At 43.6% G+C, this 20,463-nt stretch overlaps 1 protein-coding gene across 1 annotated transcript in view; it reads right to left on the bottom strand.

Moving 5' to 3' along the window:
• The window catches only part of mtap (methylthioadenosine phosphorylase), a 211,850-nt gene that overhangs the window by 49,927 nt on the left and 141,460 nt on the right, over window positions 1-20,463 (bottom strand). The window contains exons 5-6 of the mRNA XM_060846640.1: window positions 15,565-15,667; window positions 13,222-13,461 (exon numbers count right to left, since the gene is read on the bottom strand). Coding sequence (XP_060702623.1) covers window positions 13,222-13,461; window positions 15,565-15,667 — 343 coding nt within the window. The remainder of the gene's footprint in view (window positions 1-13,221; window positions 13,462-15,564; window positions 15,668-20,463) is intronic.

Here is a 20,463-nt window from a genome sequence, read left to right as displayed (position 1 = left end):
TTGTACACCCCAGTCCAACACCGGCATCTCCAAATCATGTCTGTGTGGAGTTTGCACATTCTCCCCCTGTCTGCATGGATTTCCTCCCACAGGCCAAAAATGTGCAGGCTAGGTGAATTGGCCATGCTAAATTGCCCGTAGTGTTAGGTGAAGAATGGGTCTGGTTGGGTTGTTCTTTGGAGGGTCGGTGTGGACTTGTTGGGCTAAAAGGCCTGTTTCCACGCTGTAAGTAATCTAAATCTAATCAGGAAGAGTAAAAATGATTTGGTGAAAGGGAAATCATGTTTAAACATTATGGTGGACTTCTCTGTAGGCAGGAATTAACAGATGCTGTGGATAAAGGAGATTTGGTGGATATACTGTACATACATATCTACAAGGCATTTGAGAAGATGGCACAAAAAAAGTTATTACAGAAAATAATATCGTATATTGATGTGGATGGAAGATTGGCTGCCATAAAGGAAGCAGAGAACAGGAAGGACTAGGTCTTTTCAAGTGTTTTTTAAACTCATTCATGGAATGTGGGCATTTTTGGTTGGGCCATTATTAATTACCCATCCCTAGCTGCCTTTGAGAAAGTACTGGTGAGCTGCATTCCTGAAATGCTGCAGTCCATTTGGTGTTGGAACACCTATAATTCCATTAGGGAGAAAATTCCAGGATTTTGACCCAGTGACCCTGAAGAAACAATGACATCAATCCAAGTCAGGATGATGAGAGGCTTGAATGGCAGGTGGTGGTGTTTCAATATATTTGCTGCCCTTACCCTTCTAGATGATAGTGGACATGGATTTGGAAGGTAAACTTCTTCAATGCATCTTGTAGATAGTAGATAATGCTGCTACTGAGCATCAATGATGGAAAGAATGAACATTTATTGACGTAGTTCCCATCAAATAGACATTCTCCCTGGCTGATGTCACGATTGGCAAGGTATAACAAATGGTGCACCACAGGAACCAGTGTTTGGACCTTGAACCGTTTACAATTGTGAATGACACCAATGAAGGGACTGTAAGTATAGTTGCTCAAACTGCCTATGACACAATAATAGGTCGGAAAGTGAGTTGTGTGGAAGAAGTAAGGAAGTTACAAAATTATACAGATTGGTTAAATAAGCGAGCAAACATCTGGTAAATGGGGTACGATAAGGAGAAAAAGGTATCATTGTCATTTTGGCAGGAAAAGGCAAAAAAGAAGCATACTACCTAAATGATGAAAGCTTGCAGAACTCTGGATTGCAGAAAGATCTGGGTGTTCTAGCGCATGAATCACAAAACATTCCTTTTCAGGTCCAGCAAGTAATTAGAAAAGATAATAGAGTTTTATTATTTAATGGTAAGAAGAATGGATTACAAAAGTAGGGACATTATGCTTCAGTTATAAAGGGCATTGGTGAGACTACATCAGGAGTAGTGTCCACAGTATTGGTCTCCTTATTTAAGGAAGGACATAATTGTGATGGACATAATTGTGATGGACATAATTGTGATGGACATAATTGTGATGGACATAATTGTGATGGACATAATTGTGATGGACATAATTGTGATGGACATAATTGTGATGGACATAATTGTGATGGACATAATTGTGATGGACATAATTGTGATGGACATGGTTCAGAAAAGTTTATGTGACTAAAACCTAAAATGGGTGTGTCATCTTGTGAGGAAAGTTTGGACAGCTCAGTTTTTATTCATTGCAGGAGCAAATTCACTTACAGGGGGGTCAGGACTGGCAGTTAAACCTCCAAGGATTTTCAACTTTTCGAAAAGACAGGGAGGTGGGCAGAGGGGGTGGGGTTGCCTTGTTAGTTAAGAACAAAATTAAATCTATGGCACTGAACGACATAGCGTCGGATGATGTGGAGTCTGTGTGGGTGGAATTGAGGAACCACAAAGGCAAAAAAACCATAACTCCTAACAGTGGTCAGGACCAGGGGTGCAACATGTACCGGGAAATAGAGAAAGCATGTCAGTAAGGCAAGGTCACGGTGATCATGGGAGACTTCAATATGCAGGTGGACTGGGTAAATAATGTTGCCAGTGGATCCAAAGAAAGGGAATTCATGGAATGCTTACAGGATGGCTTTTTGGAACAGCTTGTCATGGAGCCTACAAGGGAGCAGGCTATTCTGGACCTAGTGCTATGTAATTAGATTAGATTACTTACAGTATGGAAACAGGCCCTTCGGCCCAACAAGTCCACACCGACCCACCGAAGCGCAACCCACCCATACCCCTACATTTATCCCGTACCTAACACTATGGGCAATTTTAGCATGGCCAATTCACCTGGATTGTGGGAGGAAACCGGAGCACCCGGAGGAAACCCACGCAGGCACAGGGAGAACGTGCAAACTTCACACAGTCAGTCGCCTGAGGCGGGAATTGAACCCGGGTCTCTGGCGCTGTGAGGCAGCAGTGCTAACCACTGTGCCACCGTGCCGCCCTAATGAACCAGACTTTATAAAAAATTTTAAAGTAAGGGAACCCTTAGGAAGCAGCGATCATAACATGGTAGAGTTCAGTCTGCAGTTTGAAAGAAAGAAGGCAAAATCGGATGTAACGGTGTTACAGTTGAATAAAGGTAATTATGAGGGCATGAAAGAGGAACTGACAAAAATAGACTGGAAGCAGAGCCTAGCGGGGAAGACAGTAGAGCAAAAATGGCAGGAGTTTGTGGGTATAATTGAGGACACTGCACAGAGGTTCATCCCCAAGAAAAGAAAGATTATCTGGGGAGGGATTAGACAGCCATGGCTGACAAAGGAGTCAGGAAATGTATTCAAGAAAAAGAGAGATCCTATAAAGTGGCCAAGAGCAGTGGGAAATCAGAAGATTGGGAAGGCTACAAAAACAAACAGAGGATAACAGAGAGAAATAAGGAAGGAGAGGATCAAATATGAAGGTAGGCTAGCCAGTAATATTAGAAATGATAGTAAAAGTTTCTTTCAATACATAAGAAACAAACGACAGACAAAAGTAGACGTTGGGCCACTTCAAACTGATACTGGAAGCCTAGTGATGGGAGATAAGGAAATAGCAGGAGAACTTAACAAGTTCTTTGCGTCAGTCTTCACAGTGAAATTCATGAGTAATATCCCAACAATTAAAGGGAGTCAGGGGGCTGAGTTGAGTATGGTTGCCATTACAAAAGAGAAAGTGCTAGAAAAGCTAAAAGGTCTTAAAATTGATAAATCTCCTGGCCCCGATGGGATACATCCTAGAATTCTGAGAGGGGTGGCTGAGGAAATAGCGGAGGCATTGGTTGAGATCTTTCAAAAGTCACTGGAGTCAGGGAAAGTCCCGGATGACTGGAAGATCGCTGTTGTAACCTCCTTGTTCAAGAAAGGATCAAGACAAAACATGGAAAATTATAGGCCAATTAGCCTAACCTCAGTTGTTGGTAAAATTCTAGAATCCATCATTAAGGATGAGGTTTCTAAATTCTTGGAAGAGCAGAGTCTGATTAGAACAAGTCAACATGGATTTAGTAAGGGGAGGTCGTGTCTGACAAACCTGTTGGAATTCTTTGAAGAGGTGACAAGTAGGTTAGACCAGGGAAACCCAGTGGATGTGGTCTATCTAGACTTCCAAAAGGACTTTGATAAGGTGCCACACGGGAGGCAGCTGAGCAAGGTGAGGGTCCATGGTGTTCGAGGTGAGCTACTGGTATGGATTGAGGATTGGCTGTCTGACAGAAGGCAGAGAGTTGGGATAAAATGTTCTTTTTCAGAATGGCAGCCGGTGACAAGCAGTGTCCCGCAGAGTTCAGTGTTGGGGCCGCAGCTGTTCACATTGTATATTAATGATCTGGATGAAGGGACTGGGGGCATTCTAGCGAAGTTTGCCGATGATACGAAGTTAGGTGGACAGGCAGGTAGTACTGAGGAAGTGTAGAGGCTGCAGAAGGATCTAGACAGTTTGGGAGAGTGGTCCAGGAAATGGCTGATGGAATTCAATGTGAGCAAATGCAAGGTCTTGCGCTTTGGAAAAAAGAATAAAAGCATAGACTACTTTCTAAACGGTGAGAAAATTCATAAAGCCAAAGTACAAAGGGATCTGGGAGTGCTAGTCAAGGATTCTCTAAAGGTAAACATGCAGGTTGAGTCCGTGATTAAGAAAGTGAATGCGATTTTGTCATTTATCTCAAGAGGGTGGGAATATAAAAGCACCGTTGTGCTACTGAGAATTTATAAAGCTGTGGTTAGGCCCCATTTGGAGTACTGTGTCCAGTTTTGGTCCCCACACCTCAGGAAGGACATACTGGCACTGGAGCGTGTCCAGCGGAGATTCACATGGATGATCCCTGGAATGGTAGGTCTAACATACGAGGAATGGCTGAGGATCCTGGGATTGTATTAATTGGAGTTTAGAAGATTAAGGGGAGATTTAATAGAAACGTACAAGATAATACATGGCTTGGAAAAGGTGGACGCTAGGAAATTGTTTCCGTTAGGCGAGGAGACTAGGACCCGTGGACACAGCCTTAGAATTAGAGGGGGTCAATTCAGAACAGAAATGCGGAGACATTTCTTCAGCCAAGAGTGGTGGGCCTGTGGAATTCATTACCGCAGAGTGCAGTGGAGGCCGGGACGCTAAATGTCTTCAAGGCAGAGATTGACAAATTCTTGACATCACAAGGAATTAAGGGCTATGGGAAGAATGCTGGTAAGTGGAGTTGAAATGCCCATCAGCCATGATTGAATAGCGGAGTGGACTCGATGGGCCGAATGGCCTTACTTCCACTCCTATGTCTTATGGTCTTATGGTCTTAAATTACTGCAGATTCTGGAATCGGTACCGAAAACAACAAATGCTGGAAATCACAGCGGGTCAGGCAGCATCCATGGAGAGAGAGCAAGCTAACGTTTCAAGATGAGACACTTCTTCATCAGAGCTGGAGTTTAGAAGAGGAACAGAGGTCGTAAATTAAACATGTTAAGAGCCTGAGGGATATTGACAGCATAGACGTCAGCCACTATTGGAACACTGTGCAGTTCTGGTCTTCCTGTTATTGGAAGGATGTTCTGAAACTTGAAAGGGTTCAGAAAAGATTTACAAGGATATTGGCAGGGTTGGGGGGTTTGAGCTGCAGGGATAGGCTGAATAGGTTGGGAATGTTTTCGCTGGAGTGATGCAGGCTGAAGGTTTATAAAATCATGAGGGGTACGGATAGGGTAACTAAACAAGGTATTTTCCCTGGGGTAAGGGAGTCCAAAACTAGAAGGCACAGGTTAAAGATGAGAAGAGAAACATTTAAGGGACCTAAGAGGCAACTTTTTCACTCATGTATTGAATGAGCTGCCAGATGAAGTGATACAATTACAAAATTTAATAGATATCTGGATGGTTTGTGAACAGGAAGGGTTTAGAGGAATATGTGCCAAATGCTGGCAAATGGGATTAGATGAATTTCGGATATCTGCTCAGCATGGGCGAGTTGGACTGAAGGGTCTGTTTCTGTGCAGTATGTCTGTATGACTATGATGTGGAAAATACATCTCCACCTGTGGGAGAATCTAGAACAAGTTAACTGTTGAAAAATAAGTAGTCATCCATTTAAGACAGAGATAGAGAGAATTCTTTGTTGAATTCTGCTTCTACCACCTACTGAAGTGAAGAATCCTTGAATATTTTGAAGGCAGAGGATGAATTTATATTAATTTATTGAAATTATTAAGGGTAGCTAGGAATGCAGAGTAATCAGCCATGATCTTATTGAATGATAGAAGAGTCTTGAGAGTCCAACTGGCCTAACCCTGTACTGAATTCCTACATTCATATGAAGTCATTGCTACTCCCCAGGGCACGCCTCAGCAATTCTAACATTCCGCTGAAGATCAGACAATTTGAATACTGCAAAACCATAGGAACGTCTTTGAGTATCCTTAGACACAATGGCAGCAGTCCAAACGTGCAAGGCATCAAGCTGACTTTGCATGACTTCGGTCCTCTGGGTAAAAGTTGCTTGTACTGCAATGAAAGCTGAAAAAAACTGGCCACAAGATGTTGCACAAGTTGGCTCCAAAAGTGTGGCACTGGTGTTGGTGACCACTGTCATACTGGAAAGGATGGACTTCCAGCTTTGCACATAGCCCTGAGCCACCCTGTTCCTCTTTGACATTAACTGTGGTCTTCCTGGCAGACATCCAAATCGCCAGATACTGCTTCGTGATTCCTCAACCGTGAAAAGAATGGTAGCCTTGAAGAGTTAACTTTAAATATTTACCCTCATCAACGCACTCGGGATAGCTTTATTCCTTTTAAGGTTACAGACCCTTTGAGTCAGGTGCTGACTGTATTGGAAACAGCTGTACATGAAAGGAGTGGGTGGGGATTTTCCTGTGAAGAGCGAACAACAAAAAAAAACTGGACTTCAATCAATTTCATACCAGAATGCATGATGTCACACTAATGAATGTGTAGATTATTTTTAGAGCACTGTTTCTATCAGATTCTAGCTTCCATCTGCTGACTTATAAATTAAACCGATTAAAAAGAATACAGGAGTGTTAATACAAATAAATAAGTCTAAAAACAATATGCTAACCAATGGATTATACACTGTACCGAGGCAACTAATCTTCTCAGTGTCACATTTTGCTTTGGTTTTTTAAATTGGCTTACGGGTTCTGATGCAGAAGAAAGCGACCCATTGAAAGTTAAAGTAACCTTACAGTTCAGAAAGATGCCATCTGGCCCATTGAGTCTGCACTGCCCCTCTAAACAGCACCCCACCCAGACAACCCTACATTTCCGATGGACAATCCACCTAATGTGCACATCCCTGAATACTATGGGTAATTTAGCTTGGAAAATCCACCTAACTTGCACATCTTTGGACTGTGGGAGGAAACTGAAGCAACTGGCAAGACCCACACAGATGCAGGCTCCACACGGACACTCACCCCAAGCTGGAATCGAACATGGGTCCCAGTGCTTAACACTGAGCCACCATGTCACCAGAGAAAATGGTATGGAATTGATTTACCATCTGCTGCCCTATGCCCTTGGTGAATTTATATCCAGGAGATATGGCATTATCGTGGACAGACCAGTTCATATAGTTAGTATTGAATTCTAGATCTCCCAATGCACAAACCACGTGAAGCCCTGCACTAACTCACCAATTTTAAATGAAAGGGACCTTTATCCCCTGACAAAGAAAAGGGGGACAAGTGTCACAGACTCATCATCTTCTCTAAGTTCTCTTCCAAATCCCACGCCAGCCAATTTGAATATTTATTGCTGTTCCAACATTGCCAGTGGATCAGAATGCTGTAATTTCCATCAAACCATTCACAATGTTTTCACAGATTACAGGGAGGAGAAAGGGAGGGCTGCAGATCAAAGTCAAGAGTGTGTTGCTTGGAAATCACAGCGGGTCAGGCAGCATCCAAGGAGCAGGAGAATCGACATTTCGGGCATAAGCCCTTCACCCTTCCTGATGAAGGGCTTATTCCCGAAATGTCGATTCTCCTGCTCCTTGGATGCTGCCTAACCTGCTGTTCTTTCCCAGAAACACACTCTCGACACATTACAAAACCCACCTTCAATCAGGGATGAGCAACAAATAAACATAGCCTTGCCAGTGTTACCCACATGCAAAGAATTAATAAAAGAAAATTACAACACAATATTTTCTTTATCAATTGATATGTGGCCAAAAATCCTACAGGTGAAATCACAGTGAAACTAAGATTGTTTTAGTTAAGGTGTACCTTTGTATACATCTTTTGATTTGACACAGAATATAACTGGCTGTATAAAAACAATTCACACAGAAAAACTGGGACAGGTATCTGTCTCCCTATTTGGAGACTAACATGTTGATTATTCCATAAGAAATAGGAACTGGAGTAGGATATTTGGCCCCCTCAAGCATGCTCCACCATTCAATAGGATTATTCTTGATCCGACATTCCTCCTGTCCACTTTCCTGCCCTTTCTCTGTAACTCTTTATTCCCCTAATGATCAAGAACCTCACTATCTCAGTCTTAAACATACACAAGGACTCTGCCCCCACAGCTCTCTGTGGCAACAACTCCCAAAGAATCACAGCACTCTGAGAAAAGAAATTCCTCCTGATTGTTTAGATTCCCTACAGTGTGGAAACAGGATCTTCGGCTCAAAAAGTCCACACCGACCCTCTGAAGGACCCCCTGAGGAGTAACCCACCCAGACCCATTTCCCTCTGACTAACGCACCTAACACTATGGAAAATTTAGCAAGGCCAATTCACCTGACCTGCACGTCTTTGGACTGTGGGAGAGAACCAGAGCACCCGTAGGAAACCCACGCAGACATGGCAGGGAGGTGGAGGGGGTGGGGTGCGTGGAGGAGATGTGCAAACTCCACACAGACAATTGCCTGAGGCTGGAATTGAACCGGGGTCCTTGGCGCTGTGAGGCAGCAGTGCTAACCACTGGGCCTCCGTGCCTGATCTCAGGCTTAAATTGGCGCCCCTTTATTTTAAGACTGTGCCCTTTGGCCCCAGACTGTCCCATGAGGAGAAACATCTTCTCAGCATTTACCTTGTTAAGCATTTTAAGAGTAAAAAGTGAGGTCTGCAGATGCTGGAGATCAGAGCTGAAAATGTGTTGCTGGTTAAAGCACAGCAGGTTAGGCAGCATCCAAGGAACAGGAAATTCGACGTTCCTGATGAAGGGCTCTGGCCCGAAACGTCGAATTTCCTGTTCCTTGGACGCTGCCTAACCTGCTGTGCTTTAACCAGCAACACATTTTCAGCTAAGCATTTTAAGAATCTACATCTATATTCTTTTAGAGGATTATAGATCAAATGCAGGCAAATGGGACTAGTTCAGTTTGGGACACCTGGTTGGCATAGACAAGTTGGACCAAAGGGTCTGTTTCTGTGCAGTGGGATTCCTTGACTTGATCACCAATATATTTATACGAGATCACCTCTTTTTCTTCTGAGCTCCAGTGAGTAGAATCCTGACTTGTTTAGCCTTTGCTCAGCAAACAGTCCCTCCATACCAGGGATCATCCACTGAACCTTCTCTGAACTGCCTCCAATTAATCACTCGGCTTCCGGAAATTCCTTAAGTGGCCTTATGTGGGAAAAATGGACACCATTTATCTAGTCTAACTCACTAATAGGCGTTTTGTTTCATCTAGTCTTAGTCACTGGTGAGCTTTCTATTTTTAGTTTCCCCAGCCCTGCTGAATTACTCTTTTAATGTATCACCATATTAAATTGGAATAGTCTCACACAGGACACTAAACTGTATTTGCTTCCAAGAGAGTGTGGGTCACGTGTTCTTTCATGAGCATGCACCATTGGTCTGCATTGGTCCCCCTTCCTTTACATGCAACACTCCCCCTCCTGGTCTTTGAAGTTTATTGCATGTATCTAATTTACTGCCAGAATACAATATGACACCATAATTGTAGGAACTGACCATGAAGGTTATTACATAGTAAATAAATCATTTTTAAAAATGTGGTAGCTATGAATAAGGATTTTTTTAAAAACTTGCTCAGCATCTGGTCAGTTTATATCGAATTCAACAATAAAACTCCAGCAGCATTACAGAACTGAAGGATACCCAGAATTTCTTCATCAATAACTTTTTTTTGCCTGAAAGTTACATATTCCCATTTGGCAAAAAACGTGGCAGTATTACAACAGGATTGTAAAACATAATTCTCAGGAATGCAGAACATTATATACAATAACCATCAGATCAAAGATTATACTGCAATATGTCAGACACTATGAGGATCTTAGAACCATGATGACAATTAATATTTCATATTAGTAAAAATCAAAAGCACTGGAAACTTGACTTTTAGTAAGTAATTCATGTGAGGAATCCTTGTAATTGTAACCAGCAACTCCATATTATCATCTTGCTGGAAAATATCACGAATCTGCAACCAGTTATCTAAATATATTTGCTGGCAACAGCCAGTTAGTATAATTACCCAAGCTATTACTGGAAACATTCTTCATGGTGTTCCTGAGAAGAGTAATATTGCTAGTGTTATGTACCAGATCAGACACCCCTCAAAATATTCAACCTAGACCCTAACTTCTTTTTATCTTAGAGGCAAATGTAAAGTAACCTCTTAAAGCTACAGCATCGTCAAACCAGATAATCTAAATATTTTCTGAACTATAAGCAGTTTATATTATCAACATTATTAAACAATTTTTTCTGGCCATTCCTGATTGGTGTAAAAATGCCTGTTGATACTTATAATCAGTGTAAATAAATTTACTGACTTAAAAATCACTCAACACCAGGTTTAATTGGAAGCACTAGCTTTCCGAGCACCATTCCTTCATCAGGTGGTAGTGGAGGACACAATTGTAAGACACAATTTATAGCAAATGTATATTTGTTATAAATTCTGTGTGTTACAATTGTGTTTTCCACAACCACATGATGAAGGAGTGGCATTCCGAAAGCTAGTGCTTCCAATTAAACCTGTTGGACTATAACCTGGTGTTGTGTGATTTTTAACTTTGTACACCCCAGTCCAAGACCGGCATTTCCAAATCATATTTACTGACAGTAGCTATTTGTCTAACTCTATCTTCTGGCAAAGCCTGAATAGCGCAGGTGTGTTGACTAGCATTTTCAGCTTCAGAAGTCACATGACACCAGGTTATAGTCCAACAGGTTTATTTGAAATGACAAGCTATCGGAATGCTGCTCCTTTCTCAGCTGCCCACCCAAGTCCAATACTGGCACCTCCACATCACAGCATTTTCAGGTTAGTGGAAATAACTCTGATAGCCACACTAGATAAATGGAAATTTATTTGCTCAATTACTTGGTTATCTGCTAACAATTCTAGGTTGTACAAATATCCTTTTGAACAACTTATGCTCGAAATGTTGATTCTCCTGCTCCTTGAATGCTGCCTGATTGGCTGTGCTTTTCCAGCATCGCATTTTTCGACTCTGATCTGTAGCAACAACAGTCCTCACCTTTTTCCCAAATATCCTTATTACCATACGAGCTAATGTAGATAACTGGCAGTTATTGGTAAGTGTTAACATCTCTGATTAAAGAGGTTTGCAAAAGTGTTTTAAGAAGTTCATCCTACATTTAAATTTTTCTTATCTGTCAGGACTACCTTAACCACACAGATAGCTGGAACTGTTGATGTTTCAAACTAACTTAAATCAACTGAGTAATTTCTATTTACCTACAAAATACTTTGCAGTAAGATTTTGTTACTATAATTTTGATAGCCGTTTTCTCGTGAGATGATGGTTTTGTTGACTACATTTGATTACTCATGGTAGTTATTGAATTTTGCATGCTAGACAGAAAGTAATTCCATATTTTTCACTTTCCAGTCTAATTATACTGCATGAAGTTAGAACACAACGATCCATTATTGTCAGGTCTAATACTCTTCCAGTAGAATAATGAAAATGCAGCTCCCTCTGTGGCTTGCCCCTAAGCTATCTAGATTGAAAGATTCCAGTTTCATCTCCTGGGGTGAGTTGAATTGGCAGATTTCAAGTAGCGAAGCATGATTTAGTCACATGCTGTGGAAAATGCGTGTGCAGACTTACTGTAAGAACTGAGACAGGACCTGTTGTGATATGCAAACAGTTAAAGAACTACAATAAAGAGATGCTGTGTAATCAATACCCCTGTAAAGTTTAGCATCTTCACTAAGAGAGAGCCAAAGTTTCAAAAATGCATTGCATAAAGCATTTAATTCTGCATTTCAGAGTTCCTACATGTTTCAAAATAGAGGTTGTATCGATGTGACACTAACGTTATGCCTCAGTCAGTGTGTTACATTCTAATGTAGAATGTCAGCATCCTAATGTAGAACAGCATAACCTTATAACATAGCCACACACTTTTTGGCTGTATATTAGTTTTCCTTCAGAAAAACAGACCGATTTGTGTACCTTTTAGCAACATATGCCAGCATGTGGATATTTATGTTCAGCAGATATTTTACAAGTCTGATGACTCCTGCCTCCCTCAACCCCCGGCCTCAGCACAGACATGACGAGGGATCCACCCAGCCCGAAGTGGCAATGGCCCCACCGTGGTCTCCTGGTCTCGAGGTGACTCCAGACCGATCTCCCGGCCTCAGGACAGAGCTCAGCCTGGCGTGGCGGCCTCCCGCAGCGTCCTCTCCGACAGTACGTGGTAGTCTCTCGAACGTGCAATGGCCTCAATATGGTCTCCTGGTCTCAAGGTGATTCCAGACCGATCTCCCGGCCTCAGGACAGACACGAATAGGGGTTGTCTCGGCCGGGTGTGGTGGTCTCCCGCAGCGTCCTCTGGGACTGGCATGGTAGTCTCCAGCAGTATGTGGCAGTCTCTCGGCCTGGCAATGGCCTCAGCATAGTCGCGAGGCGATACCAGAGTGATCTCCCAGCCTCATGAACCTTGAGGTGAAGCTTGGAGAGGTATGGAACCAATGCACGGCTGGACTGGAGACTGGGGGCTAGCGTGGAGTGTGTTAGAAGACCGCTGCTTTGAAGTTTTATTTCTGCAATACTGGACTCTTTATTTCTCTACTTTCTAATTGAGCAGCTGTACCTGAGTACCTTTGTACCTGAGATGGCACTGTAACTGGAGACTAAGAAACTTTTCACTGTACTCATTTGAGTATATGTGACAATAAAACAAATTCTAAGAAAATTTACGACAAGATTGAACAGAATCTGAAAGCCAAGTATCAGGGTTAAATTCTGGAATGTAATCTTTAAGGAAGTGGGTAAGTGGAATTGAAACGCCCATCAGCCATGATTAAATGACGGAATGGACTTCCTGGGCTGAATGGCTTTGCTTCCACTCCTATGTTTTATGGTCTTAGGTTCAGGTGAAGTCAGTTTAGTATAAAAATCAGGGAAATAAAACTGAAATCCTGAGGCACATTAATATGGATGCTGGAAATTTAAAATAAGCAAAGAAAATGATTAAAATCCAAAGCAGGTCTGACACTATCTGTGAAACAAAATTCATTAAAGTTCTTTCCTCACCGATGCTACTATTTCCACTGTGGTATTTTCCAGCATTTGCTGTCTTAATCTAAAACAGAGAAGTGCTTTAAACAGTTGTTGGAAAAGCATCGGTTATTCTTGACATAAATCATTTGTTACACTTATCCTCCACACTGTTAGCAACAAGGTCACACTGTAGCACTATAGCACTGAGCTGCTCATTCATTACTTTAAAAGCTGTATATGGTACTAACCGCTTCTTCATGCTCCTTCCAGCAGTCATAGTCAGTTGCCATGGCAATGCTGGAATAGCAGATGCCTGCTTCTTTAGCCAGTACCACCTCAGGGACAGTAGTCATGTTGATGACATCACCGCCCCACTGACGAAACATCAGACTTTCTGCTCGGGAGGAGAAACGGGGACCTTCAATTGTAACCATGGTCCCCTTCTCATGGTGTCGAATCCCCAGTTTCTTTACAACATCCAACAGCACCTTAAATTCAAATTGATGAAATCAATTCAATGGTTAGGGATTATCATTCATCAACAATACTGATAAAGGACAATACCGAAAAGCTAAAGTAAGCTCAATGTAAAGGCCCAAATAAAACCACCGGCGATAAGTACAAAAACATGCTTATGAGCAAACAGTTCTTTTTTTAAAGCAGGTGTCAACCACGTGATGCATGCAGGAGAGTGGAGCTGAACTGCAGTAGACCCGGGATCTGCTATTTTGTTAGAGAAACACCCTACAGTAAGAACTAGATCTCGATCGCTGTGGTGGCAAATGTAGCTGTTCTACTTTCCCCACAATATTTTGAACACTGACTTTCTATCCAGACCATACTGCAGCAGATAAATGCCAGCTCAGTTCCACTGTAACACACCCAGGTGACAGGCCTATTGCTTAAAGCAAGATCTCCACAGGGTCCAATGGGTGTTAATGGGCACTTAAGGGAGATCGAGTGGCATAAAAATCTCCTCGCATTTTTTTTTGATAAAGTGTAAGGAGTTCTCCGCTTATTCTGGCCAACTTTCATCCCTCACGCAACACCACACTCTTACAGTTCACCATGTGCACTGCAGAAATGCAAATTATTTACTTTAACTTTTACTTGGGCGGTACAGCGGCTAGCACTGCTGCCTCACAGCGCCAGAGACCCGGGTTCAATTCCTGCCTCATGCAACCCGTCTGTGTGGAGTTTGCACATTCTCCCTGTGTCTGCGTGGGTTTCCTCCGGGTGCTCTGGTTTCCTCCCAGAGTCCAAAGATGTGCAGGTTAGGTGAATTGGCCATGCTAAATTGCCAGTAGTGTTAGGTAAATGTAGGGGAATGGGTCTGGGTGGATTGCTCTTCGGTGGGTCGGTGTGGACTTGTTGGGCTGAAGGGCCTGTTTCCACACTGTAAGTAATCTAATCTAAAACATATGATGTTGAAGGTCCTCTATCTGTGCCTACGCATGGATTTATGGCTAACCCCTTGGTCAGTGAATGAAAACAATAGCAAAAAGTGCTGATGAGCAGCCTTGTAACATCTCCTATTTGAACCTTCAGTTTTAAGTATTTTTACTGTCACAAATTACTGGAAGTATGCGCTAGGTGATCGGTTGACAAGGGGGACGGGCATCAGTAAGCTTACTGAACTGCAAGACCAAAAGTCAATATTCTTAGCCAAGGAGATGTAAAGTCCCAGAAAAAATAAAACCGAGAAAAAACAAAGAAATAAGAAGTTGTGTCAAAAATGGAAGTTTGGATGAAGAGAGGAAAGATACGAGGAAAAAAGATTTTCCTTTATGTGTCGATGTTAAAAACCTCTAACAGTAGGACTGAGAAATAAGATATAAAGTACAAGTTCTCCATTTCTGATCAGAGAGGCTGCATAACATTTCAAGAACATACATCTCATCATTAAGACCGTCTTTACAGTTCTGCAGCAGATGGAATGGCCTAATGTTCTGCAGTAGATTTAATCACTGATTGAATTCAGTTAACCACAGATACAAAGGGAGATGTCCAAACAAGAGTAGAAGGGGCATTGCTGAAGATCACAAATTGCCGGCGATCTCATTGGATCGTGTAAAACAAACTTGAAGATAACTAACACTCACTCCCTCCCACCCCCATAGCCCCTCACTGCCCCTAACATTTCTCCATTAAATTTTACACTGCCCATTCTGGAAGCAAGTCTATGGCATCAAGGTATGTTGGGAGTACACGCTGTGAGGATGAATGGAGAAGTGGGAGAGAGCAGGCTGGAAGCTGCAAAGGGAATGGGGAAATAGTCAGTGAGTTGAAGCCACAAAGCAAAAGTGGAGAAATTGTAAGGAGGAAGGGATGAGGGTGGGGGGGGGGGGGGGAATGGGGAGGGGAAGATGGGAAGGGGAGGGAGGAGTAGGAATTGAGGAAATGAGGGATCAAGCAGTGGGAAGGAACGGAGGATGGGAGGGAGGGACCTAGTAAGAGACAGGATAAGGAATGAGAAGGGATTGGAGGTGAGAGATGGTGATATCAGGAGGGGTATCTAAATTTGGTTGCATTACCTGTGGCTCAAGTCAGCAAGATATCCAATTAGTCCTACAGCATAATGTAACACTTACCTCTCTGGATTTCCTGCAGAATGGATCAGCCATTGAAATGTGACAGACTCCAACTGGACTGGCTGAACACCCATCGTAGAACGTCTGATGCCTTTTTGTTGTTCTGTGATTTAATGAACCAAAATTATGTAACTCATATGGAATTACAGAGCACTTGTGTGACTGATCATTGAAACGATGTAATAAAATCTTCCCAGGAAAACATCTTGTGAATTTGTCCACTTCCATTTGTGTCTCATCTTGGCCATAATAAATTATATCAAAGGAAATCAGAATATCTTCATTATGGATTATCTACACTCCAGTGGCATCCTACAAATTGTGGTCAATTGCTCCATTGTCATTAGGGTAGTTATTTGAAAGAGTGATTAAGTAAACACCTTCCTGCATTTCCTGATCACTAACGTCCCATTACAAACATGGAAGGGAAGCAAAGAGATGTGCTGTCATAGAGATGTACAGCATGGAAACAGACCCTTCGGTCCAACCCGTCCATGCCAACCAGATATCCCACCTGCCAGCACTCGGCCCATATCCCTCCAAACCCTTCCTATTCATATACCCATCCAAATGTCTCTTAAATGTTGCAATTGTACCAGCCTCCACCACATCCTCTGGCAGTTCATTCCATACACATACCACCATCTGCGTGAAAAAGTTGCCCCTTAGGTTCATTTATATCTTTCCCCTCTCACCCTAAACCTATGACCTCTAGTTCTGGACTCCACGACACCAGGGAAAAGACTTTGTCTATTTATCCTATCCATGCCCTTCATAATTTTGTAAACCTCTATAAACCCCTCAGCCTCCGACGCTCCAGGGAAAACAGCCCCAGCCTGTTCAGCCTCTCCCTGTAGCTCAAATCCTCCAACCCTGGCAACATCCTTGTAAAATTTTTCTGAACTTTTTCAAGTTTCACAATATCCGTCAGATAGGAAGGAGACCAGAATTGCTTGCAATATTCCAATAGTGGCCTAACCAATATCCAGTACAGCAGCAACATGACCTCCCAGCTCCTGTACTCAATACTCTGACCAATAAAGAAAAACATATCAAACTCCTTCTTCACTATCCTATCTACCTGCAACTCCACTTTCAAGGAGCTATGAACCTGCACTCCAAGGTCTCTTTGTTCAGCAACACTCCCTAGGACCTTACCATTAAGTGTATAAGTCCTGCTAAAATTTGCTTTCCCAAAATGCAGCACTTCGCATTTATTTGAATTAAACTCCATCTGCCACTTCTCAGCCCATTGGCCTATCTGGTCCAGATCCTGTTGTAATCTGAGGTAATGCTCTTTACTGTCTACTACACCTCCAATTTTGGTGTCATCTGCAAACTTACTAACTCTATCTCTTATGCTTGTCTCTTATGTAAATGACAAAAAGTAGTGGACCCAGCACCGATCCTTGTGGCACTCCACTGGTCACAGGCCTCCAGTCTGAAAAACAACCCTCCACCACTACCCTCTGTCTCCTACCTTTAAGCCAATTCAGTATCCAAATGGCTAGCTCTCCCTGTATTCCAGGAGATCTAACCTTGCTAATCAGTCTCCCATGGGAAACCTTGTCGAACGTCTCACTGAAGTCCATATAGATCACATTTACTGCCCTGCCTGCATCAATCTTCTTTGTTACTTCTTCAAAAAACTCAATCAAGTTTGTGAGACATGATTTCCCACGCACAAAGCCATGCTGACTATCCCTAATCACTCCTTGCCTTTCCAAATACATGTACATCCTGTCCCTCAGGATTCCCTCCAACAACTTGCCCAACACTGAGGTAATACTCACTGGTCTACAGTTCCCTGGCTTGTCTTTACCGTCCTTCTTGAACAGTGGCACCACGTATGCCAACCTCCAGTCTTCCGGCACCTCACCTGTGACTATCGATGATACAAATATCTCAGCAAGAGGCCCAGCAATCACTTCTCTAGCTTCCCAGAGTTCTTGGGACACCTGATCAGGTCCTGGGGATTTATCCACCTTTAACCATTTCAAGACATCCAGCACTTCCTCCTCTGTAACCTGGACATTTTGCAAGCTGTCATCATTTATTTCCCTACAGTCTATATCTTCCTTATCCCTTTCTACAGTAAATACTGATTGGAAATACTCATTTAGTATTTCCCCCATTTTCTGCGGCTCTGCACAAAGGCCGCCTTGCTGATCTTTGAGGGGCCCTATTCTCTCACTAGTTACCCTTTTGTCCTCAATATATTTGTAAAAACCCTTTGGATTCTCCTTAATTCTATTTGCCAAAGCTATCTCATGTCCCCTTTTTGCCATCCTGATTTCCCTCTTAAGTATATTCCTACTTCCTTTATACTATTGTAAGGATTCACTCGATCTATCCTGTCTATACCTGACATACGCTTCATTCTTTTTTTTAAACCAAACCCTCAATTTCTTTATTGAGCTGAAAATGTGTTGCTAGAAAAGCGCAGCAGGTCAGGCAGCATCCAAGGAGCAGGAGAATCGATGTTTTGGGCATGAACCCTTCATCAGGAATGAGGAAAGTGTGCCAAGCAGGCCAAGATAAAAGGTAGGAAGGAGGGACTTGGGGGAGGGGAATTGGAAATGCGATAGGTGGAAGGAGGTCAAGGCAAGGGTGATAAGGCGAGGGTGATAAGGCAGAGTGGGTGTGGGGGCAGGGAGGTCAGGAAGAAGATTGCAGGTTAGGAAGGTTCGAGGGTTGGGATGGAGACAAGGTTGGGGGGGGGGGAGGGGAAATGAGGAAACTGGAGAAATCTGAGTTCATCCCTTGTGGTTGGAGGGTTCCTAGGCAGAAGATGAGGCGTTCTTCCGCCAGCCATCGTGTTGCTATGGTCTGGCGATGGAGGAGTCCAAGGACCTGCATGTCCTCGGTGGAGTGGGAGGGGGAGTTGAAGTGTTGAGCCACGGGGTGGTTGGGTTGGTTGGTCCGGGTGTCCCAGAGGTGTTCTCTGAAACGTTCCGCAAGTAGACGGCCGCTCTCCCCAATATAGAGGGGGGGGACACATTGGGTGCAGCAGATACAGTAAGTTGTGTTTGTGGAGGTGCAGGTGAATTTGTGGCGGATATGGAAGGATCGCTTGGGGCCTTGGAGGGAAGTAAGGGAGGAGGTGTGGGCGCAAGTTTTGCATGTCTTGCGGTTGCAGGGGAAGGTGCCGGGAGTGGAGGTTGGGTTGGTGGGGGGTGTGGCCCTGACGAGGGAGTTACGGAGGGAGTGGTCTTTCCGGAATGCTGATAGGGGAGGGGAGGGAAAGATATCTCTGGTGGTGGGGTCCGTTTGGAGGTGGCGGAAATTACGACGGATGAAATGCAAAACTTGCGCCCACACCTCCCCCCTTACTCTCTCCAAGGCCCCAAGGGATCCTTCCATATCCGCCACAAATTCACCTACACCTCCACACACATCATTTACTGCATCCGCTGCACCTGATGTGGCTTCCTCTATATTGGGGAGACAGGCCGCCTACTTGCGGAACGTTTCAGAGAACACCTCTGGGACACCCGGACCAACCAACCCAACCATCCCGTGGCTCAATGCTTCAACTCCCCCTCCCACACCACCAAGGACATGCAGGTCCTTGGACTCATCCATCGTCAGACCATAGCAACACGACGGCTGGAGGAAGAGCGCCTCATCTTCCGCCTAGGAACCCTCCAACCACAAGGGATGAACTCAGATTTCTCCAGTTTCCTCATTTCCCCTACCCCCCCCACCTTGTCTCAGTCCCAACCTTCGAACTCAGCACCACCTTCCTAACCTGCAGTCTTCTTCCTGACTTCTCCACCCCCACACCCACTCCGGCCTATCACCCTCACCTCATCACCCTCACCTCATCACCCTCACCTCATCACCCTTCCATCTATTGCATTTCCAACGCCCCTCCCCCAAGTCCCTCCTCCCTACCTTCTATCTTAGCCTACATGGCACATGTCCCTCATTCCTGGAGGAGGGCTCATGCCCGAAACATCGATTCTCCTCCTCCTTGGATGCTACCTGACCTGCTGCGCTTTTCCAGCAACACATTTTCAGCTCTGATTTTCAGCATCTGCAGTCCTCACTTTCTCCTCAATTTCTTTAGTCATCCAGCATTCCTTATACCTACCAGCCTTCCCTTTCAGGAATATACTTTCTCTGGATTCTTGTTATCTCAATTCTGAAGGCTTCCCATTTTCCAGCCATCCCTTTACCTGCGAACATCTGCCTCCAATCAGCTTTCGAAAGTTCTTGCCTAATACCGTCAAAATTGGCCTTTCTCCAATTTCAAACTTCAACTTTTAGATCTGGTTTAATCTTTTCTATCACTATTTTAAATCTAATAGAATTATGGTCACTGGCCCCAAAGTGCTCCCCCACTGACACCTCAGTCACCTGCCCTGCCTTATTTCCCAAGAGTAGGTCAAGTTTTGCACCTTCTCTAGTAGGTACATCCACATACTGGTACAGTCTCAGTCGATGTTTGGAAAGTTAAAATCCCCTACCATAACTACCCTATTATTCTTACAGACAGCTGAGATCTCCTTACAAGTTTGTTTCTCAATTTCCCTCTGACTATTAGGGGGTCTATAATACAATCCCAATAAGGTGATCAACCTTTTCTTATTTCTCAGTTCCACCCAAATAATTTTCCTGGATGTATTTCTGGGGATATCCTCCCTCAGCACAGCTGTAATGTTATCCCTTATCAAAAATGCGACTCCCCTCCTCTCTTGCCTCCCGTTCTGTCCTTCCTGTAGCATTTGTATCCTGGAACACTAAGCTGCCAGTCCTGCCCATCCCTGAGCCATGTTTCTGTAATTACTATGATATCCCAGTCACATGTTCTGTTCTGGACAATATGCCTCCTCAGCCAGTTACTGCCATTTGGGGGAGCTTCCAATGCACCTTAATGGCTGCTTTGCACTAACA

Source organism: Hemiscyllium ocellatum, chromosome 2 (assembly GCF_020745735.1).
Source record: "Hemiscyllium ocellatum isolate sHemOce1 chromosome 2, sHemOce1.pat.X.cur, whole genome shotgun sequence".
Taxonomy (NCBI): domain Eukaryota; kingdom Metazoa; phylum Chordata; class Chondrichthyes; order Orectolobiformes; family Hemiscylliidae; genus Hemiscyllium; species Hemiscyllium ocellatum.
The sequence above is the reverse complement of the archived record's forward strand: the minus strand, read 5'-3'. Positions and strand labels throughout refer to the sequence as shown.